Source organism: Geotrypetes seraphini, chromosome 6 (genome assembly GCF_902459505.1).
Source record: "Geotrypetes seraphini chromosome 6, aGeoSer1.1, whole genome shotgun sequence".
NCBI classification, from domain to species: domain Eukaryota; kingdom Metazoa; phylum Chordata; class Amphibia; order Gymnophiona; family Dermophiidae; genus Geotrypetes; species Geotrypetes seraphini.
Window position 1 is genome coordinate 22070380 of NC_047089.1, and position 24221 is coordinate 22094600.

The 24221-nt window shown below is 44.6% G+C and overlaps 1 protein-coding gene across 8 annotated transcripts in view; it reads right to left on the minus strand.

Moving 5' to 3' along the window:
• The window catches only part of PICALM (phosphatidylinositol binding clathrin assembly protein), a 175341-nt gene that overhangs the window by 84446 nt on the left and 66674 nt on the right, over nt 1–24221 (minus strand). For all 8 annotated transcript variants that reach the window (XM_033948931.1, XM_033948925.1, XM_033948923.1 and 5 more), the window contains one exon: nt 19141–19241. In XM_033948931.1, the coding sequence (XP_033804822.1) occupies nt 19141–19241 (101 nt within the window). The remainder of the gene's footprint in view (nt 1–19140; nt 19242–24221) is intronic.

Consider the following 24221-nt stretch of genomic DNA (forward strand, 5'->3'; position numbering starts at 1 on the left):
TGCTGAGTAGGGATTGTATACATCTATCAAATGAACATACTGCATTTCTTTGAGGGGATAAGCGAACAACTGGACAAAGGTGACCCTATAGACATCATATATCTGAATTTCCAAAAAGCCTTCGACAATGTACCCCACGAGTGCCTACTAAAGAAGCTGTGGAGCCACAGGGTGGAAGGGGACATGCACAGATGGGTCAAAAATTGGCTGGTGGACAGGAAGCAGAGGGTAGGAGTAAAGGGACACTACTCTGACTGGAAAGGAGTCACGAGTGGTTTCCCACAGGGGTCAGTGCTGGGACCATTGCTGTTCAATATATTCATTAATGACCTGGAAACAGGGATGAAGTGCGAAGTTATAAAATTTGCGGACGACACAAAACTCTCCAGTAGGGTCAGAACTGTTGAGGAATGCAAAGAACTACAAAGTGACCTGAACAAGCTGGGTGAGTGGGCAAAAAGATGGCAGATGAGCTACAATGTAGAGAAATGTAAAGTCTTGCACATAGGGAAAGGAAACCCGATGTACACTATACGATGAGAGGGAGGGTACTGGGGGAAGGCAACCTAGAAAAAGACTTGGGAGTATTGGTGGATACAACGATGAAGCCAGCAATATAATGTGCAGCGGCCGCAAAGAAGGCGCACAGAATGTTTGGCATTATCTAAAAAGGTATCACTACCAGAACGAAGGAAATTATCCTGCCACTGTATCGAGAGATGGTGCGCCCGCATCTGGAGTACTGCGTCCAATATTGGTCGCCGCACCTTAAGAAGGATATGGCAATACTCGGGAGGGTCCAGAGAAGAGCAACAAAGATGATAAAGGGCATGGAAAACCTTTCATATACTAAAAGGCTAGAGAAGCTGGGACTCTTTACCCTGGAAAAGCAGAGACTTGAAGGGGACATGATAGAGACTTATAAAATCATGAAAGGCATAGAAAAGGTGGAGAGGGACAGATTCTTCAGACTAGCAGGGACATCAAAAACAAGAGGGCATTCAGAAAAACTGAAAGGAGACAGATTCAAGACGAATGCTAGGAAGTTCTTCTTCACTCAGAGGATGGTGGACACCTGGAATGTGCTTCCAGGAAAGGTGATAGGACAGAGTACAATATTGGGTTTCAAAAAGGGATTGGATGACTTCCTGAAGGAGAAAGGGATTACAGGGTTACTATACAGGGTACTTCAGGATTAGGGTATAAACAATTTAGGTGGTGGAGAACTTACAGGTCATGGACCTGGGGGGGGTCGCTGCGGGAGCGGACTGCTGAGCACGATGGACCCCTGGTCTGACCCGGCAGAGGCAATGCTTATGTTCTTATTAAGTGTCTTCGGCGGCAGACTAATCTACTGAAGTTACTCTCAAATCGGGCAGCAGCCCAAGGGCGTGGATGGAACAACAAGATCTGTTGAGCGATAGTCAAACGCGTATACAGTGGTTCCATCTTGTTTCCACGTCACACAGCTAAGTAGAAGTATTTCTTCCTTTCTTGCCCTGTGCTCAGTGGTGGGCTGCTGCCTGATTTGAGAGTAACTCAATAAAATGTGGAGTTTTATTGTGCCGATGAAGAAGTAATAATGATCAGCTTATAATCCTATGTGATTGCTGTCAAAGTTTCCAGTATTGAGGCTTTTTCTCCACAATTTATAAATATTAAAAAATAATAATAATAGTTCTCTCTGTCTGGACGTGCCCTGCCACTGGCTGGTAATATTAGTTTCTTTATTTATTTATAAATTGTTGCTATTTAATATTTTAGAGACGTTTAAATACCTATGTGGCATAAATGCGCATGAGTCGAATCTTTCATTTGAAAGGAAGCTCTGGAATGAGATATGTTCAGGAGTATTCTAAGGAAATACTTTGTTACAGAACGGGTGGTAGGTGCTTGGAACAGTCACCTGGAAGACGTGGTAGAGACAAGAGATTGTCTGAATTCAAAGAAGACGTCGGATAGGCATGTGGAATCTCTTAGAGCAAGAGTGTCAAAGTCCCTCCTCGAGGGCCGCAATCCAGTCGGGTTTTCAGGATTTCCCCAATGAATATGCATGAGATCTATTAGCATACAATGAAAGCAGCGCATGCAAATAAATCTCATGCATATTCATTGGGGAAATCCTGAAAACCCAACTGGATTGCATCCCTCAAGGAAGGACTTTGACACCCCTGTCTTAAAGAGAAGAAGAGATAATGTTACTGCAGTGGGCAGACTAGATGGGCCACTTGGCCTTTATCGGCCATCATGTTTCTATGGGTGTTGTCTACAGACTTAAGCGCAGCAAATTGATAAAGCTGGAGAAAAAAGATGAGGTAATATTGTTGAGTGATTTCAACCTGCCAGATGCCGATTGTAAAGCTCCATCTGTGGAATTGGAATGAAGTGAAGAGATAGGGACAAATTCTGTAAAGGATGTCTAGAGGTTAGGCATCATTTAGACATCCAGCAGCACAACGCTGAGCGCAATTCTATTATGCATAGACACACAATAGAGAATCGTGCTGAGTGAATTTAAGCATATCTATATAATTAGGCATACTTTATAGAATCGCCTTTTAGGCGTTACATAGGCATCATCACAAAGCTGTTTTTTTACATTAAAACTGAATGTAGTAAAATGGCATGCAGAAGGCAGCCCAAATTTATATTCAGCTACCTTATCACATTTCCCATCTGTCCTGGTGGGCTCAAGGGGATTAAATGACTTGCCCAGGGTCACAAGAAGCAGTGAAGGGTTTGAATCTACAGCCTCAGGGTACTAAGGCTGTGGCTCTAACCACTGCACCACACACTGTCAATTCAAAAGCCAAGCTTATATCCTCTTGATTCATAAGCAGTCATTTCTCTAGGATAAATATCAAACAGGTACCTTCAACACTTGTCCAGTTTCTATTTTGGCCTCTGTGTTCCTCAAAGCACAAGAAAAAAAAAAATATATATATATATCCTATATAATAAAAGGCTAGCCGCGCATGCACACTCCTATTTGCGTGCTTCCGTGATCAGTAGGTCTGTGGTCGCAGGAATGCGCATGCGCGCTTATACGGTCACCAGCCGCTGATTGCCTCCACAAGCCGGGACCGCAGCTAGCCGCCGATCTCCGTTCCTCCAGCGGCGGGGGGGGGGGGGGGGTGTCTGGGAGGAGAGGGATTGCGGCCACTCAGCGCCCCCACCGAGGAGCCCAGCAACTTTCCACTGCCCGGGACCCGAGTCATTTGCCGCCCCCCCTTCCCTTCCCAGGGACGTGCCAGAGTAAATCAGGGCAGTAGAAGGACCCGAAGCAGCGTGTGAAGACTGCTGCACACGCTGCTTGAATCGCCATGTGTAGTCGGGCCCGCGGGAAGGGAAGGAGGGGGCGGCAAAGGACTCGGGACCGCGCTTGCAGTCGGGACTGCGGGAAGGGAAAGGAGGTAGAGGAAACGCTAATGCTGCTGCACAGGGAACTGGTGTGGGGGGAGGGAAATGGAGGGGGAGGGAATGCTGCTTTGGATAGACAGACAGAGGGAGGGAGGAAGGAAGACAGAAAGAAAAGAAGAAAGACACAGGGGCAGGGAGATACACAGAAAGACAGACAGACAAAGGGGGCCAGAGACAGACAGAAAGAAAGACAGCGGGAGTCGCATCAGGAGGGGTGTGGGATGCGGCAGAGGGAACTTTTCCAAAGGGTGCAACTGGGCGGCTGTCTTGGACCTCTGATCAGGGGCAGAGCAAGGTAAGTGTATCATAGGGATAAGAAGAAGGAGGGGGGGAGAAAAAGGAAGGGACGCCTACTGCTGGACAGGGGGAGAAGGAAAGAGGTGCTACTGGACAGGGGGGAGGTAAAACAAAGGGAGAAGGGCTGCTGCTGCATAAGGAGAGCAGTGAAGGGGTGGTGGTGGACACAGGGGAGGTAAAAGGAAGGGACAATGGACAGGGGGAGCAGGCAAGGGGTGGTGTTGGACAGCCAAGGAAAAAGAAAGACAGAAAGAAATAAAGACAGACACACACACATAGATTCTAGCACCCGTTAATGTAACGGGCTATAAGACTAGTATATATATATATATATATTGCATACTAAACCTATTTTTTGATGTAATGAGAACTTTGCAAAACCAGGTCTACTTTTGGGTGTTAGTTAGGCATGAGTTATGTGGACGAGTAGGCATGCCGGACGCGTCCAGATATAGGTGAAAGGGGTTCTATTTTTTGAGATACAGAGGACTCCTCTTTAATAATAATGGAAAAAGATGTTTAATAATGCATTACTCAAGCAAAGTACAAGATAAAATGTATTGCATACTAAACCTGATTCCCTAAGTTTAAGAAATTAAGAAGAGAAACCCTACTCACAATGTCTGTGGCTCAGAACAAGTAGACATGTCTGATGCACAATCTTTCTTTAGTTCAAATATTTTTATTGGTATTATATTAAGATTACAATCAGAATCGTAATAAAGGTAAAGACAATAAAAGAAAATTATACATATATATAAAATTGCAGCTCTGCATGAGTTATAAATAGAATAAGCATAACTAGTACTGAAGCATCAGCAGTACAGAAGTAAAAGTTAGAATTCAGAGTAGCTATGCAGTTATCTCATATACAATCAGTTACTAAATGTGCTGTATCATTATATTATTTACTTATCTATTAAAACAAAGTTATAAGTCATCATCCAGTGGTATTATAGCTATTGCCGTCATGAATAGGGTAAGAATAATTTACACGTCAGTGGTATGTCAGAATCAATGTTAAGGGAGAATAAAGAACAATCTAACAACTACAATATCTTTCTATTATGCCATATTTGTACCATTAGCCCTTATGCATCATGCAATATTCGTACCTGTCATTATTATTATTTTTTATCTCACATGGTTGTTAATGCACTGTTACATATGGATTTCAATTTATCATGTCTTACTTTCATTGCCTTTAGTGTCCATGAGTATGAACATTCAGCTTGCTCTTTAATTATTGGTTCATATATATAATCCATTCACATCTTTGTTTCATTCATTTCATGGGTGCATTATATTTCATCGTGACCATGCTTTACATATCTTATATCATTTAACTTTAAAATTACAATATAAAATGATTTGTCTAGTAATTTGATAGCTAAGATTGTCCTGCCATCTTAGAACTAAGTCATTTTATTCTGTTATTTTAACTGCATTATTCTATGTGTTCATGTCCTATTATGGTTTCTTCATGTTTGAATACGATGTCTTTTTTATATAGTTTAAAGACAATAGACTGTTTTCAGTCCAATTCTTTATATGCGAGTTTGCAAACCATTGGTATGTATAATGTCTTCTCATCATTACATTGTGTCACATATCTCTTCATGTTTTCAAAATCAGACACGCACTATGGTTTCTTCATTCTATTAACTTTTCATTCTTATGGCTTCTCTTAGGCACTTTATAGATTTCTGTGCTTAAGCTTATACTCTAATACACACCATGGCACTTTTTCTTCTTATGTCTCTTGTCGATGTTTCAAGCCTCTGTATATAGCATGATCACACTTGGCTCACTTGTTTTATATCTTGCAGTCGAGTTTAGACACTAATATGCATGCTCTAGATTGTCATCACAGTCACTTCTTATCTTTCTATCTTTTTATCTTTCTCTTTATCATTATTCATCATTACCTCTTCCTTTTAGGACCCCTGAGGAAGGCGTGTTCGCCGAAACACGGACCGTGTAGGGTCCGGTTGGATTTTTATCACAGTATTTTTTATCATTGTACTTTAATTGAATTTTCATGGTTTTATATATCAGTGTTTAATAAATTATCTCCAGAACATCTGTATCCACAGTTTTTGTTTTCATTGGTGGATTGTTTTCACTGTGGATCATTGGGTCTCCCCATTTTCCTTTGTTGCTCAGAACAAGTAGACATGTCTGATGCACAATCTTTCTTTAGTTGCCTTTACCAGCCAGCCAGCCTTTACCAGCCTTTACCAGCCAGTTTTCCAGGCTTCCTGCGAGGTGAGGTGCGTGGGAGCTCTGCTCCGCCCCTCACTTGAACACCGGGAGACCTCGGACCTACAAAAACAACCCTCCGAACGGCGTGCAGCCTTTTGCTGCCTTTACCAGCCAGTTTTCCAGGCTTCCTGCGAGGTGAGGTGCGTGGGAGCTCTGCTCCGCCCCTCACTTGAACACCGGGAGACCTCGGACCTACAAAAACAACCCTCCGAACGGCGTGCAGCCTTTTGCTGCCTTTACCAGCCAGTTTTCCAGGCTTCCTGCGAGGTGAGGTGCGTGGGAGCTCTGCTCCGCCCCTCACTTGAACACCGGGAGACCTCGGACCTACAAAAACAACCCTCCGAACGGCGTGCAGCCTTTTGCTGCCTTTACCAGCCAGTTTTCCAGGCTTCCTGCGAGGTGAGGTGCGTGGGAGCTCTGCTCCGCCCCTCACTTGAACACCGGGAGACCTCGGACCTACAAAAACAACCCTCCGAACGGCGTGCAGCCTTTTGCTGCCTTTACCAGCCAGTTTTCCAGGCTTCCTGCGAGGTGAGGTGCGTGGGAGCTCTGCTCCGCCCCTCACTTGAACACCGGGAGACCTCGGACCTACAAAAACAACCCTCCGAACGGCGTGCAGCCTTTTGCTGCCTTTACCAGCCAGTTTTCCAGGCTTCCTGCGAGGTGAGGTGCGTGGGAGCTCTGCTCCGCCCCTCACTTGAACACCGGGAGACCTCGGACCTACAAAAACAACCCTCCGAACGGCGTGCAGCCGTTCGGCGTGCCGACGAAGGCGCACGACAAAGGCGCATGCGCCTTTGTGAGCGCCTTCGTGAGACGCCCTTTCAACCCACTACGTGACCGCCGAAAGCCTTCCTGCCTTTTCAGGTCCTGGTTCGGGCGGATCTGCCTACCTCTTCACCTGACCTTTCCTTCAGCCCTCGAGGCCGCCGAATAGTCTCTCCTCCCCCAGCGACTCCACAAAAACAGAGGAAAGAGGTAGCTTTCCCAACATCTTGCTCCCCCTCATTGCTCTAAGTTCCTCCCCCCCCTCCCTCTTTGAATTTTTGTTAGACTCAAATCGTCAGTTCCTATATTGCATCCATTACTGGGATCCTTGCCCGCCCCCTTCACAGTAATAGCTAGCCATTATTCTGAACTGTATTCTTCCCTTGTTCCTGAGCGCCATACCTTTGTTCCTGAGCACTATACCGGCCAAGCACCAAAGTTGTATTTCATTGGACCTCATTGTATTTCACTGTATTTTACTGGAAATTATCAGATGCCAACCTGGAAACTGTTAGATGCTAAACTGTACTATATTTTACTGGAATTTGTTAGATGCCAAACTGTACTATATTTTATTGGAAACTGTTAGATGCTAAACTGTACTCCTGTCGTGATCAGTACCTGAACCCCCTCCCTGTTCACCCTTCCTCCCACTAGCTCATTTAAGTCCCCTCCCGGCCCTGGCTTCCCGACAGTATAGCCTCTCCTTGCTAAATCCCTCCGATTAAGCCCCCTCTGCATACGATTCCGCGTGGAACACCCTATTGCTCCGGTTCCAAAAGATAAACAGTTTCAGAGGTAAATCCGCTCTCTCTGCTGGGTTTCTGGTTCAACCACTCTCTCCCTCCTGTGTTGTCCAAAAAAAAAAAAAAAAAAAAAACTCCCTCCACTTAGCAAACTGTTTCACACACGATCCAAACAAGCCCTGCCTCCCAGCTTAAAAGGCTCCCCAAGTCAAACATGAAGCCCCCCTTTTGGCTCTTATTTCTCCTTCTCTGTTCTTCTCTTAAAATCACCCTCTGCTTAAAACCCTCTTCCCCCAATCTACCAGACTCCCCAAATGTCACTAATACCTGCCCCAGCCTCAAAATCCCCACGCTGTTACGCACTAGAAGTCACTCTCATAAACATAAATCCCGCAAAGCCAACCTCGCCTATTTAAAGCCTGTGCCCCCTGCCAACCTTCCCAACCATGCCCCCGACTCTCTAACCCCAGTCCCGATACTTTACTGCAACGCCAGATCCGTATGCAACAAGACCCAAATTATGAAAGACCTCCTCACAGATTTTGATCCTGGACTCTTCTGTATCACAGAGTCCTGGATCAAAAAAGATGATTATTATACTCAAAACGAGATTTGCCCCCAGGGTTACCAAGGCCTCTTTTCTCCTAGATTAAACCGTAAAGGAGGCGGACTGGCACTCCTCTACAAATCTTTCTTTAATGTTGAACTCCTCGAAAAAGGCAGCCACCATTCACTAGAATATATGTTAGCCTCTATCAATGATGAGCTCCATCTTCACCCACTAGGTATCTTATTACTTTATCGTCCGCCTACCCCCTGGAGCAATTCCTCCGAACTTGTTTACGAGACCATATCTAACGCATTCCTTAAGTTCCACAGACTACTGATCATCGGAGATATCAATCTCCACCTTGATGACACCTCTAGCAAAGATGCATCCGATTTCAATAATTTCCTCATCTCTCTCGGCTTCTCCCCCCCCCGCCTCCTCTCCAACCCATGAAAAAGGCCACTCACTAGATCTCATCAGCTTCCTCGATCTCACGGATTACAAAACCTCAACCGATGACATCCGCTGGGACCACGTTCCCTGGTCCGACCACTTCCTAGGAACCTTCTGTCTCCCCATCTTCATGTCTCCCCTTGGAACCTCCCCGCAGTCCTCTAAGTCCATTACTTTCCGCAAGAAAATTTCAAGTGACCAGTTCTGGTCCAAATTTCTTGACAATCTCCCAACCAAGCCTAAGCCATCAGATTCTGCAACCAACTGGCACACTTGGACCACTCTCTCAGAATCCACCTACCAATCTCTCGCCCCGCTTTCCACCAAAACCATCTCCTACTCCCGTAAGGCCCCCTGGTTCCTCCCACAACACAGGGCGCTAAAACAAAAATGTCGATCCCTGGAACGCATCTGGAAAAAATCGAAATCCCCCGCAGATAAACAAATCTGGAGAATCAACATTAAATCTTACAACAATACACTCAAAAGAGCTAGGAAAGACTTCTATGGTGACAAGATCTCCAGATCGAAAAACCAGAATAGTATGCTGTTCAATATCTGGCGCTCCTTAACCCCCAACACCAACCCTTCTATTCTTCCCTCCTCCCCATCAGTGGATCAACTAGCAAACTTCTTCAACGGAAAAGTCACCGCCTTGAGAAGCTCCTTCCCTCCTGCAGTCTCCTACAATCCTCTGGTGCCCGCCTCCCCCGATCCTACTACAAAGGTCCCCACCCCCATCCCAGTCAATCGATCCTGGACCACCTTTGAGCAAGTATCCGATTCTCAGGTCCTCAAACTCTGCCTGAAACTGAAATCCTGCAACTGCACCTTGGACCCATTCCCATCCTATCTATTTGAAAAAATACCCGCACAGGCCATCTCCTCTCTCACTAGACTCATAAATTCTGCCCTATTATCGGGCCTCTTCTCCCCTGAAATGGGACGCATTGCACTGACCCCCCTACTGAAGAAAGCTGACCTAGACCCCTCCTCCCCATCCAATTATCGCCCAATAGCTAACATTCCGCTCCTAACCAAATTGCTAGAGTCCATCGTCTCCTCCCAACTTTCAGCCTACCTGGAAAGATTCTCTATCCTCCTACCCTATCAATACGGCTTCAGACCCAACTTCAGTACCGAAACCCTCCTGGCCTCCCTTATCTCGAAGATCCAACAATTTCATTCTCATAAAAAATTTGCCGTTCTCCTTCAATTCGACCTCTCTGCTGCCTTTGACGTTGTCCACCATGACATTCTAATCTTCCTACTCTCCGAGATAGGCATCAGTTCTACAGTCCTCGACTGGTTTTCGAACTTCTTACGTTCTCGCTCTTACACCGTCACCAAACATGGTTCCTCCTCCTCCCCATGGAAACCGACTTGTGGAGTCCCACAAGGCTCCCCCCTATCCCCCATCCTCTTCAACATTTATATGTCCTCCCTGAACCTTCTCCACCTATCCCCCCTAGAAACACTCTACACCTACGCCGACGATATCCTGGTCCTCATCGAGACCGACGCAAACCTCACCAATCTCGCAGCTAACATTTCTTCTTGCATAACCAACCTTCAATCCTGGGCTCACACTGTACAAATGAAATTGAATGAGTCCAAAACCAAACTACTATGGCTCGGCCCCAAACTTGATCAATTACCCACTTCAATCCCACTGCCCACAGGTTCCTCTCTACAGCTGGAGTTCTCTAGCAAAGTTCTGGGCATCACCATAGACTCATCATTATCCTTCAATGACCACCTCAACTCCCTGATAAAAAAATGCTTTTGCAGCCTTCACATGCTGAGGAAAGTGAGGTCCTGCTTCCACCAAAAACACTTTGCCGTCCTCGTACAATCCATCATCCTTTCCAGATTGGACTATTGCAATTCCATTTACCTAAGCGTAACAAAGAAAAGCCTTCACAGACTCCAACTAATACAGAACACTGCGGCCAAACTTATCTTCTCAAAAAGTAAGTTTGATCATGTCTCACCGCTCCTATCCAAACTCCACTGGCTTCCCGTTATTTCCAGGGTCCACTTTAAATGTGCCTGTCTAACCTTCAAGATCCTCCATGGTATCCTCCCTCCTTTTATCCCTCTATCCTGGAATTCCTCAAATCCAACCTCCACTAGATCCACGCAAAAATTAAAACTATCCTACCCCTCCTTAAAAGGCATCTCCCTTGTTGGTAAACTTGGCTCTTCCCTCCCTTTCAGAATCGCTCAGCTCTGGAACAGTCTCCCTTCCCCTCTCCGCAATCTGAGCCCACTTCTACCTTTCCGTAATCATCTGAAGACCTGGCTCTTCTCCAAAACGTAACCCCGTCCCGTTCCTGTCACTCTTACACCCAACCTCTCTCCTCCCTTACTTATATAATTCCACTGGAGTTCCGTTCCTTCCCTAACCATGTAAACCGTGTCGAGCTCCATCTGCGGAGATGATGCGGTATATAAATCCAAGATTTAGTTTAGTTTAGTTTAGTTTAGTTCAAATATTTTTATTGGCATTATAGTAAGATTACAATCAGAATTGTAATAAAGGTAAACAACAATAAAAGAAAAAGATAATTATACATATACATAAAATTGCAGCTCTGCATCAGTTATAAACAGAATAAGCATAGCTAGTACTGAAGCATCAGCAATACAGAAGTAAAAGTTAGAATTCAGGGTAGCTATGCAGTTATCTCATATACAATCAGTTACTAAATGTGCTGTATCATTACATTATTTACTTATCTATTAAAACAAAGTTATAAGTCATCATCCAGTGGTATTATAGCTATTGCCGTCATGAACAGGGTAAGAATAATTTACACGTCAGTGGTATGTCAGAATCAATGTTAAGGGAGAATAAAGAACAATCTAACAACTACAATATCTTTGTAATGGCGCTCACAAACTGTTAAATTTTTGAGTGGACTTCTTTTTTTCTGCATATACTTTTTCGTATTTAAAGGTTGTACACACTGTATTCCACCACGTATTTGAGTCAGCCTTAGATAGGTCTACATACAAAAGTAAGTTATCTTAGTGTAACATTAGATCTTGTCAATTGCTGTCGGAAGTTTTTCTTCAATGAAAGCAGCTAGTCTGATTGTGGTAGGTTACTCTCATCCTCGCTGGGTATAGATGCCGTATCAGGCATTCATTTCCTTCAGCTATGGTTGAAACGCCAATAATTTCTTCCTATTTCTTGCTTAGATCTGGGACGATGAACACAGTATGCCCCTCAGATTTCAGAGGGGCTTTGGCTTTAGCCTTTTGAAGAATCTCCAAGGTTTGCATGTATCATAGAATTCTAAGTATGATAGGTCTCGGATATTAGCTCAGTGTGGATGGTCGCGTGGTGGGCAACCTGTGTGCTCTTTCTATTTCAAAGTTCTTAATGAATTTTAGTTGTAGAAGTTCAGGTATTATTTTTTCCAAAAACGTTATTATATTTTTGCCTTCACGCCCTTCCTGAATGCCTAATATTCTTATATTATTTCTTCTGGATCTGTTATTCGTGTTATTCTTTTTCCATTTGATTAATGCGTTTAATATGGCATTGAAAGTCTTTTATATTTTCCTCTATCACGGTGGTTTTTGTTTCTAGATTATCCACTCTGATTTTAAATTGGGTGACTTCTGTTGTTAAAGTCGTCAATTCATCTTTGATTTCTGTCATGTCTTCTTTTGTTTCTGTCATTAGTTCTTTTAGAGCTTTTATTTCCTCTAGTATTTCACTATTGCTGTGATCCTCTGTTTTATACTCTGAAGCTTTAGTAGGTGATGTACATTCCGGTTTGTGTCTCTTTCCAGATTTACCAGAAGCCATGATGTTCTTCTGCCAATATTTGTTAATATCTTGCTGAAATTTTATTTTTTAATTTTCCATAAATGGCTTCTTTTATAGAAGTGATGTGGAGCTACTGCACTATGCTGTCATCTTCTATGGGCTCATCAGCGCCCCCACTTCTGATGCACAATCTTGACATCATTGTGACATCATCAATATGCACCTAGATGGCAGACTGTCACTAAAAAGAAATAGGATTATGTGCTGGGGTACCTGCCCTTAGTAGGGATTTGAACCTATGACCTATGGAAGATGAAAGCAGTACCTTAACCACTGAGACACAGGCATTTCCTTTTATGCCGGGGTTCCTGTCATGTGAGATGATACCTTAGGAGATCATAGCCGTCTCAGGGTAAAAATAAAAAGTTTCCCTCTGGACCCTGGAAAGGGCAGAGTGCAAATGTAAATGGCAATGTCCACAACCCATACTCTCTTATGGGATCAAAAAGAATCTGTTAAGGTACTGAGAGGGGGAGTGGATTTGAACCCATAACCTTTAACCACTGAGCCACAGGTGTTTCCATTTAGATAAGGGTTCCTATTATTTTTTTGTGACATTCTGCCATCTAAGTGCATACTGATGATGTCACAACGATGTCCACTTGCTCTGAACCACAGCCATTGTGAGTAGGGTTTCTCTCTCTATTTTCTTAACCTTTTGGAAATGAAGTTTAGTATGCAAATATTATATATATATTTCATATGCATTATTAAACATCTTTTTCTATCATCATCATCTTTACCCCCAAAATAGAAGGTTTAGTGTGCAATATAGTATATATTATTTTGAAGTGCTTTGTTTAAGTAATGCATTTTTAAACATCTTTTGACCTTAATATCAAACTGGAGTCCTCTTTACCCAAAAATAGAAGCTCCGCTCACCTATATGTGGACGCCTCCGGCATGCCTAAATGATGCCTAAGTCCCGTCCACTTAATTCGCGACCAACTAACGCTCAAAAGTAGACCTGCTTTTGCAATGCCTACATTTTAGGTGAGAATGTAGAAGCATTAGGATGCCGAGTGGCATGTGATTCTGTAAATGGGCATCTACCGTATTTTCACATAGATAACACGCACCCGTGTAAAACGCGCACACGGGTATAGCGCGCGAAAAACACAAATTTATGTACAGAAATTTTTATATACCACGCACACCCGTATACCGCGCATGCTGCCCGACTCTCCCGTCGCCGCCTGACTCTCCTTTCGCCCGCCCCGACTCTCCTCTGGCCACCCCGACTCTCCTCTCCCCCTTGAAGTCCTGTCCCCACCCTGAAAGCCTGATGCCCCCCTGACATCTGATTCACCCCCCCCAGGACCGCTCGCACCCCCAACCCGAAGGACCGCTCGCACGCACCCGCACCCCCACCCCGAAGGACCGCTCGCACGCACTCCCACCCGCACCCGCACCCCCACCCTGAAGAACCGCTCGCACCCCCACAGCCTCCCGACCCCCCCATCATGTAGAAGCTCCTACCGGTGTCCTGCTGCTTCCTCTTAGCGGTCCCGACTCCCCGACACGATCGGGGCAAGAGGGAGCTCAAGCCCTCTTGCCCCAGCCAACCGCGGCACCCCCGACACGATCGGGGCAAGAGGGAGCTCAAGCCCTCTTGCCCCCCCGACTCCCCGACATGATCGGGGCAAAAGGGAGCCCAAGCCCTCTTGCCCCGCCCGACTCCCCAACTCCCTGACAATATCGGGCCAGGAGGGAGCCCAAGTCCTCCTGGCTCTGGCGACCCCCCCCCCCCGCTAGTTGTTCGGGCCAGGAGGGAGCCCAAACCCTCCTGGCCACGGCGACCCCCTACCCCCACCCCGCACTACATTACGGGCAGGAGGGATCCCAGGCCCTCGACGCAAACCCCCCTCCCCCCAACGACCGCCCCCCCCAAGAACCTCCGACCGCCCCCCCAGCCGACCCGCGACCCCCCCTAGCCGACCCCCACGACACCCCCACCCCCCTTCCCCGTACCTTTGTATAGTTGGCCGGACAGACGGGAGCCAAACCCGCCTGTCCGGCAGGCAGCCAACGACGGAATGAGGCCGGATTGGCCCATCCGTCCCAAAGCTCCACCTACTGGTGGGGCCTAAGGCGCCTGGGCCAATCAGAATAGGTCCGGGAGCCTTAGGTCCCTCCTGGGGGCGGGGCCTTGGGCACATGGTCGGGTTGAGCCCATGTGCCTCAGGCCCCGCCCCCAGGTGGGACCTAAGGCTCCCGGGCCTATTCTGATTGGCCCAGGCGCTTTAGGCCCCACCAGTAGGTGGAGCTTTGGGACGGATGGGCCAATATGCCCTCATTCCGTCGTTGGCTGCCTGCCGGACAGGCGGGTTTGGCTCCCGTCTGTCCGGCCAACTATACAAAGGTACGGGGAAGGGGGGTGGGGGTGTCATGGGGGTCGGCCAGGGGGGTCGCGGGTCGGCTGGGGGGGCGGTCGGAGGTTCTTGGGGGGGCGGTCGTTGGGGGGAGGGGGGTTTGCGTCGAGGGCAGGAGGGCCTGGGATCCCTCCTGCCCATAATGTAATGCGGGGTGGGGGTAGGGGGGTCACCGTGGCCAGGAGGGTTTGGGCTCCCTCCTGGCCCGAACAACTAGCGGGGGGGGGGGGGGTCGCCAGGGCCAGGAGGACTTGGGCTCCCTCCTGGCCCGATATTGTCGGGGAGTTGGGGAGTCAGCGGGGAAAGAGGGCTTGGGCTCCCTTTTGCCCCGATCGTGTCGGGGAGTCAGGGGGGCAAGAGGGCTTGAGCTCCCTCTTGCCCCGATCGTGTCGGGGGTGCCGCGGTTGGCTGGGGCAAGAGGGCTTGAGCTCCCTCTTGCCCCGATCGTGTCGGGACCGCCAAGAGGAAGCAGCAGGACACCGGTAGGAGCTTCTACATGATGGGGGGGGGGGGGGTCGGGAGGCTGTGGGTGTGCGAGCGGTCCTTCAGGGTGGGGGTGCGGATGGGAGTGCATGCGAGCGGTCCTTCGGGGTGGGGGTGCGGGTGCGTGCGAGCGGTCCTTTGGGGTGGGGGTGCGAGCGGTCCTGCGGGGGGGGGGTGAATCAGACGTGGGGGGGAACTATGTAAAAAAATTTTTGTACAACGCGCTCACGCGTATAACGCGCAAGGGTGTGCGCTGGTACGTAAAAACCACGTATAACGCACGCGTTATATGCGAGAAAATACGGTATATCAAAGCCATGCCTATCCCGTTAGGCACAGATTTTTCCAATGGGCATCCATGAAATTGCGGATGCCTATTTTGCGAATCGCGCATAGCCTTTGGACGTCTAACTTTCAATTATTGCTTGTTAAAGTTGTTAATTGGGCTTATTATCTAATTTATTTGGATGCCTAAGTTGCTAGAAGTCCACTGTGGATGCTTAACTTTAGGCGTCCTTTACAAAATTTGCCCCATAGTGGATGCCTTTCAAGGAGCTCTGCTCAGACAAATGGTGACGGAACTGATGAGGGAAAAAGTGACACTGATCTGGTGTTCACAAATGGGGAAAGTGTCTCTAAGGTCCGAGTGGGTGCCCACCTGGGCGGTAGTGATTATCAAATGGTTTGGTTTGATATAACAACTTAAGAGAAGGGTGGCCACACAAAAATCTAAGTCCTGGATTTCAAACGTGTGGACTTTAGTAAAATGGAAGAGTATCTGAAGAAAAAGCTACTACAATGAGAGGACATAAGGGAAGTGGAAAAACAGTGGTCCAAGCTGAAAGGAGCAATAAAAATGGCTACCAACCTTTATGTGAGGAAAATAAAAATAAAAAAAAACAAGTGGTGGAGAAGATAAAGGCAAAAGAGTTGACATTTGTGAAATATAAAAATACTCAAGAGGAGCACAAAAAGGAATATCAGATGAAAATGAAAGAAACCAGGAGAGAGATTCATATGCCAAAAGTGCAAGCCGAACAACAAATAGCTAGAAATATAAAAAAGGGAGACAAATTTTTTCAGGTGAAACAAGGAAGATGAAAAATGGAATTGTGAGACTGAAAGATGCTATGAACCACTATGTTGAGAGTGATCAAGAAAAAGTAAACGTGCTAAATACTTCTGCTCTGTGTTCAAGGAGGAAATCCTGGAGAAAGACCAAGATTGAGAGGCAAAAATTACAAGTGAGAATGGAGTGCATACCGCGCCACTCACGGAAGTGTTTATGAACAACTTGAAAAATTGAAGGTGAACAAAGCCAAAAGGACTGGAAGAGATCCATCCCAGGATATGGAGGGAGCTCAGAGAGGTTCTAGCAGCTCCACTTAAATATCTGTTCAATAAATCCCTGGAAACGGGAGTGGTTTTGTGGGATTGGAGAACAAATGATTCCTCTTCATAAAAGTGGTCACAGTGATGAAGCGGAAAACTACAGGTTATTGGAAAAATAATGGAAGCGCTGCTGAAGAAGAGGATAGTGAAATTCCTAGAATCAAATGGGTTACAATATCCGAGACAACACGGCTTTACTAGAGGTAAATTGTGCCAAACAAATCTGAAGTCTTTGACTGGGTAACCAGAGAAATAGATCAAGGAAATGTACTAGATATAATTTACTTAGATTTCAGCAAAGCCTTTGGCATGGTTCCGCATAGGAGGCTACTGAACTTGACTCGCTGAAGTTAGGACCCAAGTGGTGAACTGGATTAGAAAATGGTTGATGGACAGACGTCAGAGGGTGGTGGTTAATGGAATTTGTTCAGAGGAAGGAAAGGCAAGTAGTGAAGTGCCTCAAAGATCGGTGCTGGAGCCAATTCTGTTCAATATGTTTGTGAGCGCTATTGCTGAAGGATTAGAAGGAAAGGTTTGCTTTTTTTAGATGATACCAAGATTGGTAATGAGTGGACGCCCTGGAGGGAGTGAAAAACATGAAAAAGGATCTTCAAAAGTTGGAAGAATGGTCTGTTGTCTGGCAACTAAAATTCAATGCAAAGAAGTGCAGAGTGATGCATATGGGGAGTAGAAATCTGAGGGAGATGCATATACTGGGAGGCGAGAGGCTGATATGTATGGATGGAGAGAGGGACCTTGGGGTGATAAGTGTCTAAGGATCTGAAGGCAACAAGTAGTGTGACAAGGTGGTATCTGTAGTCAGGAGGATGCTAGGCTATATAGAGAGAGGTATAACCAGCACAAGAAAGGAGGTATTGATGCCCCTGTACAGGTCATTGGTGAGGCCCCACTTAGAGTATTGTGTTCAGTTTTGGAGGCCATATCTAGAAGTCGAGAACCACCTAGAAGTCGACTGACTATGGCGGTATAGAAAAATAAAGTTATTATTATTATTATTATATCTGGCCAAGGATATAAAAATATTTGAAGCAGTTACATTACATTACATTAGTGACTTCTATTCCGCCAGTACCTTGCAGTTCTAGGCGGATTACAAAAGAAGATAACTGGACATTTCCAGGAAAATTACAAATTAGGGTGCTGTCTGCATGGTTGAGACTTTGAAGGGAAATTTACAAGAGTGGTTGAGACTTTGAAGGGAAATTTACAAGAGTGGAGATAGACATGGAGATGTGTTATGATTTCTTGATAAATTTTTTGAACAACAGGGTTTTGATTTCTCTTCGAAATGATTTAAGTCGGTCGTTGTCAGCATGTTGGAGATGGGGTGATCAAGTTTAGCTGCTTGCGTTGCTAGTAGGTTGTCATTCAACTTCTTGCGCTGTGTACCTTTGAATGGGGGGGTAGGTAAATGGGGTCCGAGTTCTCCTTTGTCTGGTTGTTTTGTTCCACTTTAGGCAATTGTTTAGATATGTGGGGGCAGTGCCATTCATTACTTTGAATAATAGGCAGTAGAATTTGAATAGTATTCGCGCTTGTAGCCAGTGTAAGTCTAGGTATGCGGTGGTGATGTGGTCATATTTGCTTAGTGAATAGATCAGTTCAGAGAAAAGTGACAAAAATGGTAGGGGGTTTGCACTAAAAGAAGTACAAGAAGACCTCAACATGTATTACTCTGGAGGAGAGAAGGGACAGGGTGATATGATATAGACATTTAAATATTTGAAAGGTATTAATATAGGACCAAATCTTTTCCAGAGAAGGGAAATTGGTAAAACTAGAGGACATAAATTGAGGTTCAGGGGTGGTAGACTTAGAGCAATATTAGGAAATTATTTTTCACGGAGAGGGTGGTTGATGCCTGGAATGCCCTCCCGAGGGAGATGGTGAAGAGGAAAACTGTGATGGAATTCAAAAAAGTGTGGGATGAACAAAGAGGATCGCTAATTAGAATATGAATGAGCAAACTTTCACAGTGTGAATCCAGCAAAGGAGATGATTTGAATAGGCTGGAGTGAGCTTCAACAGCAACCCCAGTAGTTAGAACCTAAGGACAGTACCGGGTAGACTAAGGTCTATGGCCCATCAAAAACCAAAGAGAAAAAGGCATTTTAATTTAATCATGAAATTGTAATGCATGTAATTATAGGGCAGACTGGATGGACCGTTGAGGTCTTTATCTGCCATCATGTCCTATTTAACCATGTTATAAGGGAACTAACACAGTTCTATTTAAGGAAAAGCAAAGTTAGACAATTAATATATCAAATAATTAATTACAGACCAGCTCATGAATTAATCAGTATAATGTTTTTCTGAAGAGTTCATTAAATGATTAATAAACATCTTAGAAAGAACAGTGAATCTGAGTACAGATTTCAGTATCACAAACCAATAAAAACAGATATTCATATAAACACTGCAAATACACATAATATATTCTCAAATACAAAGCACAAGATTTGTTATAAACATGACGAATATTGCCTCAATTTTCCATAACTTTAAGCAACTATTCAGGCTTCTTACCTCCCCATGTACCCGCTACTTGTGGTGCAGTAGATAAAGAATGCACAGAAGACTGAAAAGTTGGTTGCATATCAAGGAGGTCATTTGGAAGCTTGGAATTGCTAGAAAAGTGGTGAAACACTGTGTTAAGAAGGTCTTTGTATAATATATATATAATTAACTATATAAATATATAGACATGAAAACTTTTACTTCACACAAATATTTTCTCCAAGATTATATGTTCTATTCTATGGTTTATAATCCACTGTATTGTCCCACAAAAGGGGCCCAAGAAATGCATTATCTAACATGCTGAATGATGTATTTTCTCTCAGACCATATGACTGATGGGGCATTTTAGGTTGTGAAGTCAACAGATTAACATGGCAACTTTGAAAATACAGTACTCCCCCGATATTCATGGGGGGTTCCGTTCCAGGAACCCCCGTGAATCTTGAAAAACCGCGAATATGGTTTTTCGTGGGGGAGACTGGAGAGTGCAGCAGGAAAAGCAGGAGAGAGCAGCAGGAGCACTGGCGAATGAAGGAAATCACTCGCTGTATGCGCCGACCGCCTCTTCCTGTACTAAAGTCGGGCCTTACCAATCAAGAGCTGTCCGTCTTTCTTTCTGTCTCCCTGCCCCCTGTCTTTCTTTGTCTCCATACCCCCTTTCTTTCTTTCTGCTTCACTGTCTTTCTCTCTCCATGCCCCCTTTCTTTGTCTCCCTGCCCCCTTTCTTTCTGTTTCCCTTCTTTCCTTCTGTCTCCCTGCCCCCCTTTCTTTCTTTCTCTTTCTTTCTCCCTGCCCTCCCCCAAGCTACCGCTACCACAATCAGGGAACAGGCCACCACTGCCACAGCCATCGGAGAACAGGCTGCAGCATCGTTCTGAGCTCTCCCTGCTTCCGACACCGTAGAGAAGACGCAGAAGCACCGGGACCAGCATTCCCCACCCGACGTCAATTCTAACGTCAGAGAGGAAGTTCCGGCCCAGCCAGGCAGCAATTGGCTGGCCCGGAACTTCCTCTCCAACATCAGAATTGACGTCGGGTAGGGAAGGTTGGTTGGCCCAGCACTTCAGTATCCTCTTTACAGCATCGGGAATCAGGTAGATCGCGAAGACAACGTGAGTCTATTACAGAGCCCAGGATGGGCTCCGCAATCGACTCGTGTTGCCTTCGCAATCTACTGGTTGATCATGATCGATTTTTTAGGCACCCCTGATCTAAATACTCCACATTTAGCGCACATCCTCTATCAAATTCTCTGGTCACCCAGTGAAAGAAATTGATCAGACTTGTCTGACAAGACCTACCTCTAGTGAATCCATGTTGCCTCCAGTCCTGTAATCCACACGATTCCAGAAACTTCACCATTCTCTGTTTTAAAAGCATTTCCATTAATTTGCTTACCACAGAAGTCAGACTTACCAGCCTGTAATTCCATACTTCTTCCTTACTTCCAACTTTTGTGTAGAGGGACCACATCCGCCCTTCTCCAGTCCTCTGGTACCACTCCTGACTCTAGAGACTCGTTGAAAAGGTCAATCAGCAGAGCTACCAGAATTTCCCTAAGTTCCTTCAGTACCCTCGGATGTACACCATCCGGCCCCATTGCTTTGTCTACCTAATTTTAGCTAGCTCCTCACGAACACAATCCTCTGAAAATTATATGTGGGTGACATCATCCACAGAGCCCCGGTATGGACACTTTAAAAGTGCATCGCCAAAAGACACACCGGGCCCTACTTTTGGCTTGCGAGCTGGTGCATGGAAAAATTTTTACAGCCGCCGGCAAGCTTGATGGCGTCCAAAACTTCAAAAAAGGATCGCGACCACCTGAAGCCCGCGGAGGACAAAATGGCGTTGGGCGCAACATCAGAGGTCAGCCAATTCTCTCCGGCAGCCTTGCGAGACCTGACGCTGGCGGTGATTCAAGCTATGCAGCCTGGATTGGAGCGCCTTTCAGACACCACAAGATGCACAACTGAGCTGGAAACCCCGGTGACTGGGCTGGATGAGGCTCAGGAAGCGCAGGCTCAACAAATTCAAGCTCTGCAAACTCTGACTCGCAAGCAGGCGAACCAGCTGGAAGATCTGGAGAATAGGTCCTGCCGGTCAAACCTGCGCTTTTTGGGCATTCCTGAGACAGTGGCTGGAGCGGATTTGGTAGCTACAATGGAGACCTGGTTGCGGGACAATCTTCCCTTGCCGGTGGCTATGAGCCCTATTCGTTTGGAGCACACACATTGTTTGGGGAGAGAGCTCGCGCAGGAGGCCCGGCCCTGACTGGTGATTGTAAAGGTCCTCAACTTTCACCATAAAGTATACATTTTGCGCAAATATAAGCAACTCCAGGACACGCTAAAATATGGAGATTCAGAGGTCTGGATTTTTCAGGATTACTCTGCAGCTTTAACAGAGAAAAGGAAATTATTCTACCCAAGTGCATCCCTGGCTGAGAAAAAGCTCCATTTCATGTTCATTTATCCAGCTGTGTTACCCATCCAACATCAGGGTCAGTGGCATACTTTTGACTCTTCCACAGAGGCTGTCACTTATCTTAACACCCTTATTACACCCTCAGAGGTTCCATCTTGAACATGAGACTGGCTTGTTGGATTTTTAAGTTGGAGGAGCAAGGGTTGTGGACTTATTTTTCTTTGGTGAAGCTCTTGCAGACTATTCTGCCTGGGGCTTTTTGTATTGCTGAGTGTTCCGTTTCATTATTGTATCTTTGAAACGTATTGCCTATATTTTTGTATTCTTCTCTGTTTTGCTGTTGCTATGTGGTTCCAATGTGCAGGGATTAAATGCATGTTTCTTTACTGCATTAGACAAAGTTGGTTGACTCAGGGCTGTGTTACCCAGTTTGTTAGCCTCCCTAATTTTTGATAACATTTCAGCATCTGTCCATTCATCCTGGGCAGGCCGATGGTAGTACACTCCTATCGCTATCCTTTTCTCCTTACACAAGGAATTTCTACCCATAGAGACTTTAAGGTATGTTTCTGCTCCTGTAGAACTTTAAGTCCATTCGATTCAAGACCCTCCTTAACATACAATGCTACGCCTCCACCCTATCACTACAATATAGCTTGTACCCCAGTGTCCCATTGGTTATCTTCCAGGAAGAAGTCTTGCTACACTGGGACAGACCAAAGATCTAGTATCATTGAATACTTACACCTCAAATGTAACTCCAACAATAAACTTGATTTCTTATTACTTTATGTCCCCCCTCCCTTAGGTCAAAATAAATTTGCTCTTCTTCAGGATATTTTGACAGACTTTTGTTCATCAACTACTATCCCTTTTATATTAGGTGATTTTAATATTCACTTTGATAACATCTCGGATACATACACTAAAGACTTACTAAATACTTTAATTCCTCTCAACATACACCCAAAAATAGAAGAACCAACCCATAACGCAAATCATACAATTGACATGATCTTTACCCCTCAGTCTCACTATCTCATTTTTTCTGATCTAACTATTTCTCCTGTCCCTTGGTCAGACCATTATTTCATTTCTTTCTCAATTAAACTGAATAAATTAAAATTGTCACAATTACCACCCAAAACAAAAATTGTTTCCAGCCGAGATTATTCAAAACTAGATACCATAGACATTACTTCTTCTCTTGACTCATCTATTCTTAATGCCTCCTCAATCTCCATAGAAAACCTTCTAAATACTTGGAATCATTCATTACTATCTCTTCTAGATAACAATGCCCCTTTAACTACAAAAACTATTTCAATCCGAAAACTTTCAAATCCTTGGTTTACAAATGAACTCCGTATGATAAAACGTCAACTTCGCTCATTAGAACGTAAATGGAGACAAAACAAAACTTTATCTAACCTCAAAAATTATAAGGATAACATTATATTTTATAAGGATAAAATCAATAATGCAAAAAAGAAATATTACTCCAACAAAATTGATAAAATTAAAAATTCTTCTTCACTATTCAATATCCTAAAAACAATAGATTCCAAAAATAAAATAAAAAATACTGTTCAAAACTCTACATTAACAGCACAAGATCTTTCTAACGCCTTTAGTCAAAAAATTAACAATATCCGAAACTCCTTCACAACTATCATAAATAGTAACACGACTAATATAGATCAAATCAAAACCGTCCCAACAGCAAAATGTTCAAAATTCAAACTCCCTTCCATAAAAGACATAGAATCTTTGTTTCAACAAATCAATTTAAAAAATTCAGGCTCCGAGATTATCCCTCCGTACTATTTAAAAAAATATATTTCTCATTTTGGACCATTCATTCATCTACTAATATTGAAGAGTTTAACAACTGCAACTGTACCTCCCCTTTGGAAAACTGCCACCATCATTCCTATTATCAAAGATTATAATATCAGCATAAATGACCCCTCCAATTATCGGCCAATAGCTAATCTACCATTCTTGGGAAAACTTACGGAGAAACTAGTATTTAATCAACTTTCCGATTTCATAGAGAGTACCAATGCATTACATCCAAACCAAACAGGGTTCAGAAAATTTCATAACACTGAATATTCATTAATAGGTCTAACTACCTATTGATTATTGTAACGCCCTATTCCTTAACATATCATCAAAAGAAAAAAGGAGATTACAACTGATTCAAAACACCGCAATAAAGTTAATATATAATGCAAAAAAGTACGATCATGTTTCTCCGCTGTTGAAAGATTCCCACTGGCTGCCTATCAGCCATAGAATCACATTTAAAATAATGTTACTCATCTTCAAAACTTTAGCTTGTGAAGAACCTCAATTTATATCTAGACTCTTGATACCCTATAATACTCAACGTTCACTTCGTTCCTCTAACCAAAATCTTCTCTCTGTTCCTTCCTTGAAGATTATTGGTACTAGAAGGGCAGATATTTTTTCAGTGACAGGTCCCCTATGGTGGAATGCCCTTCCCCAATATATTCGTGATGAAAAAGACATTTTAATATTTAAAACATTTTTAAAATCTTATTTATTTAGAGATGCCTTCAATATTTAAAGCAGATTATGTTTTTTTAAAAGCTGAGATTTTTATGTACCCTTAACTATTGTTTTTTTCCCAC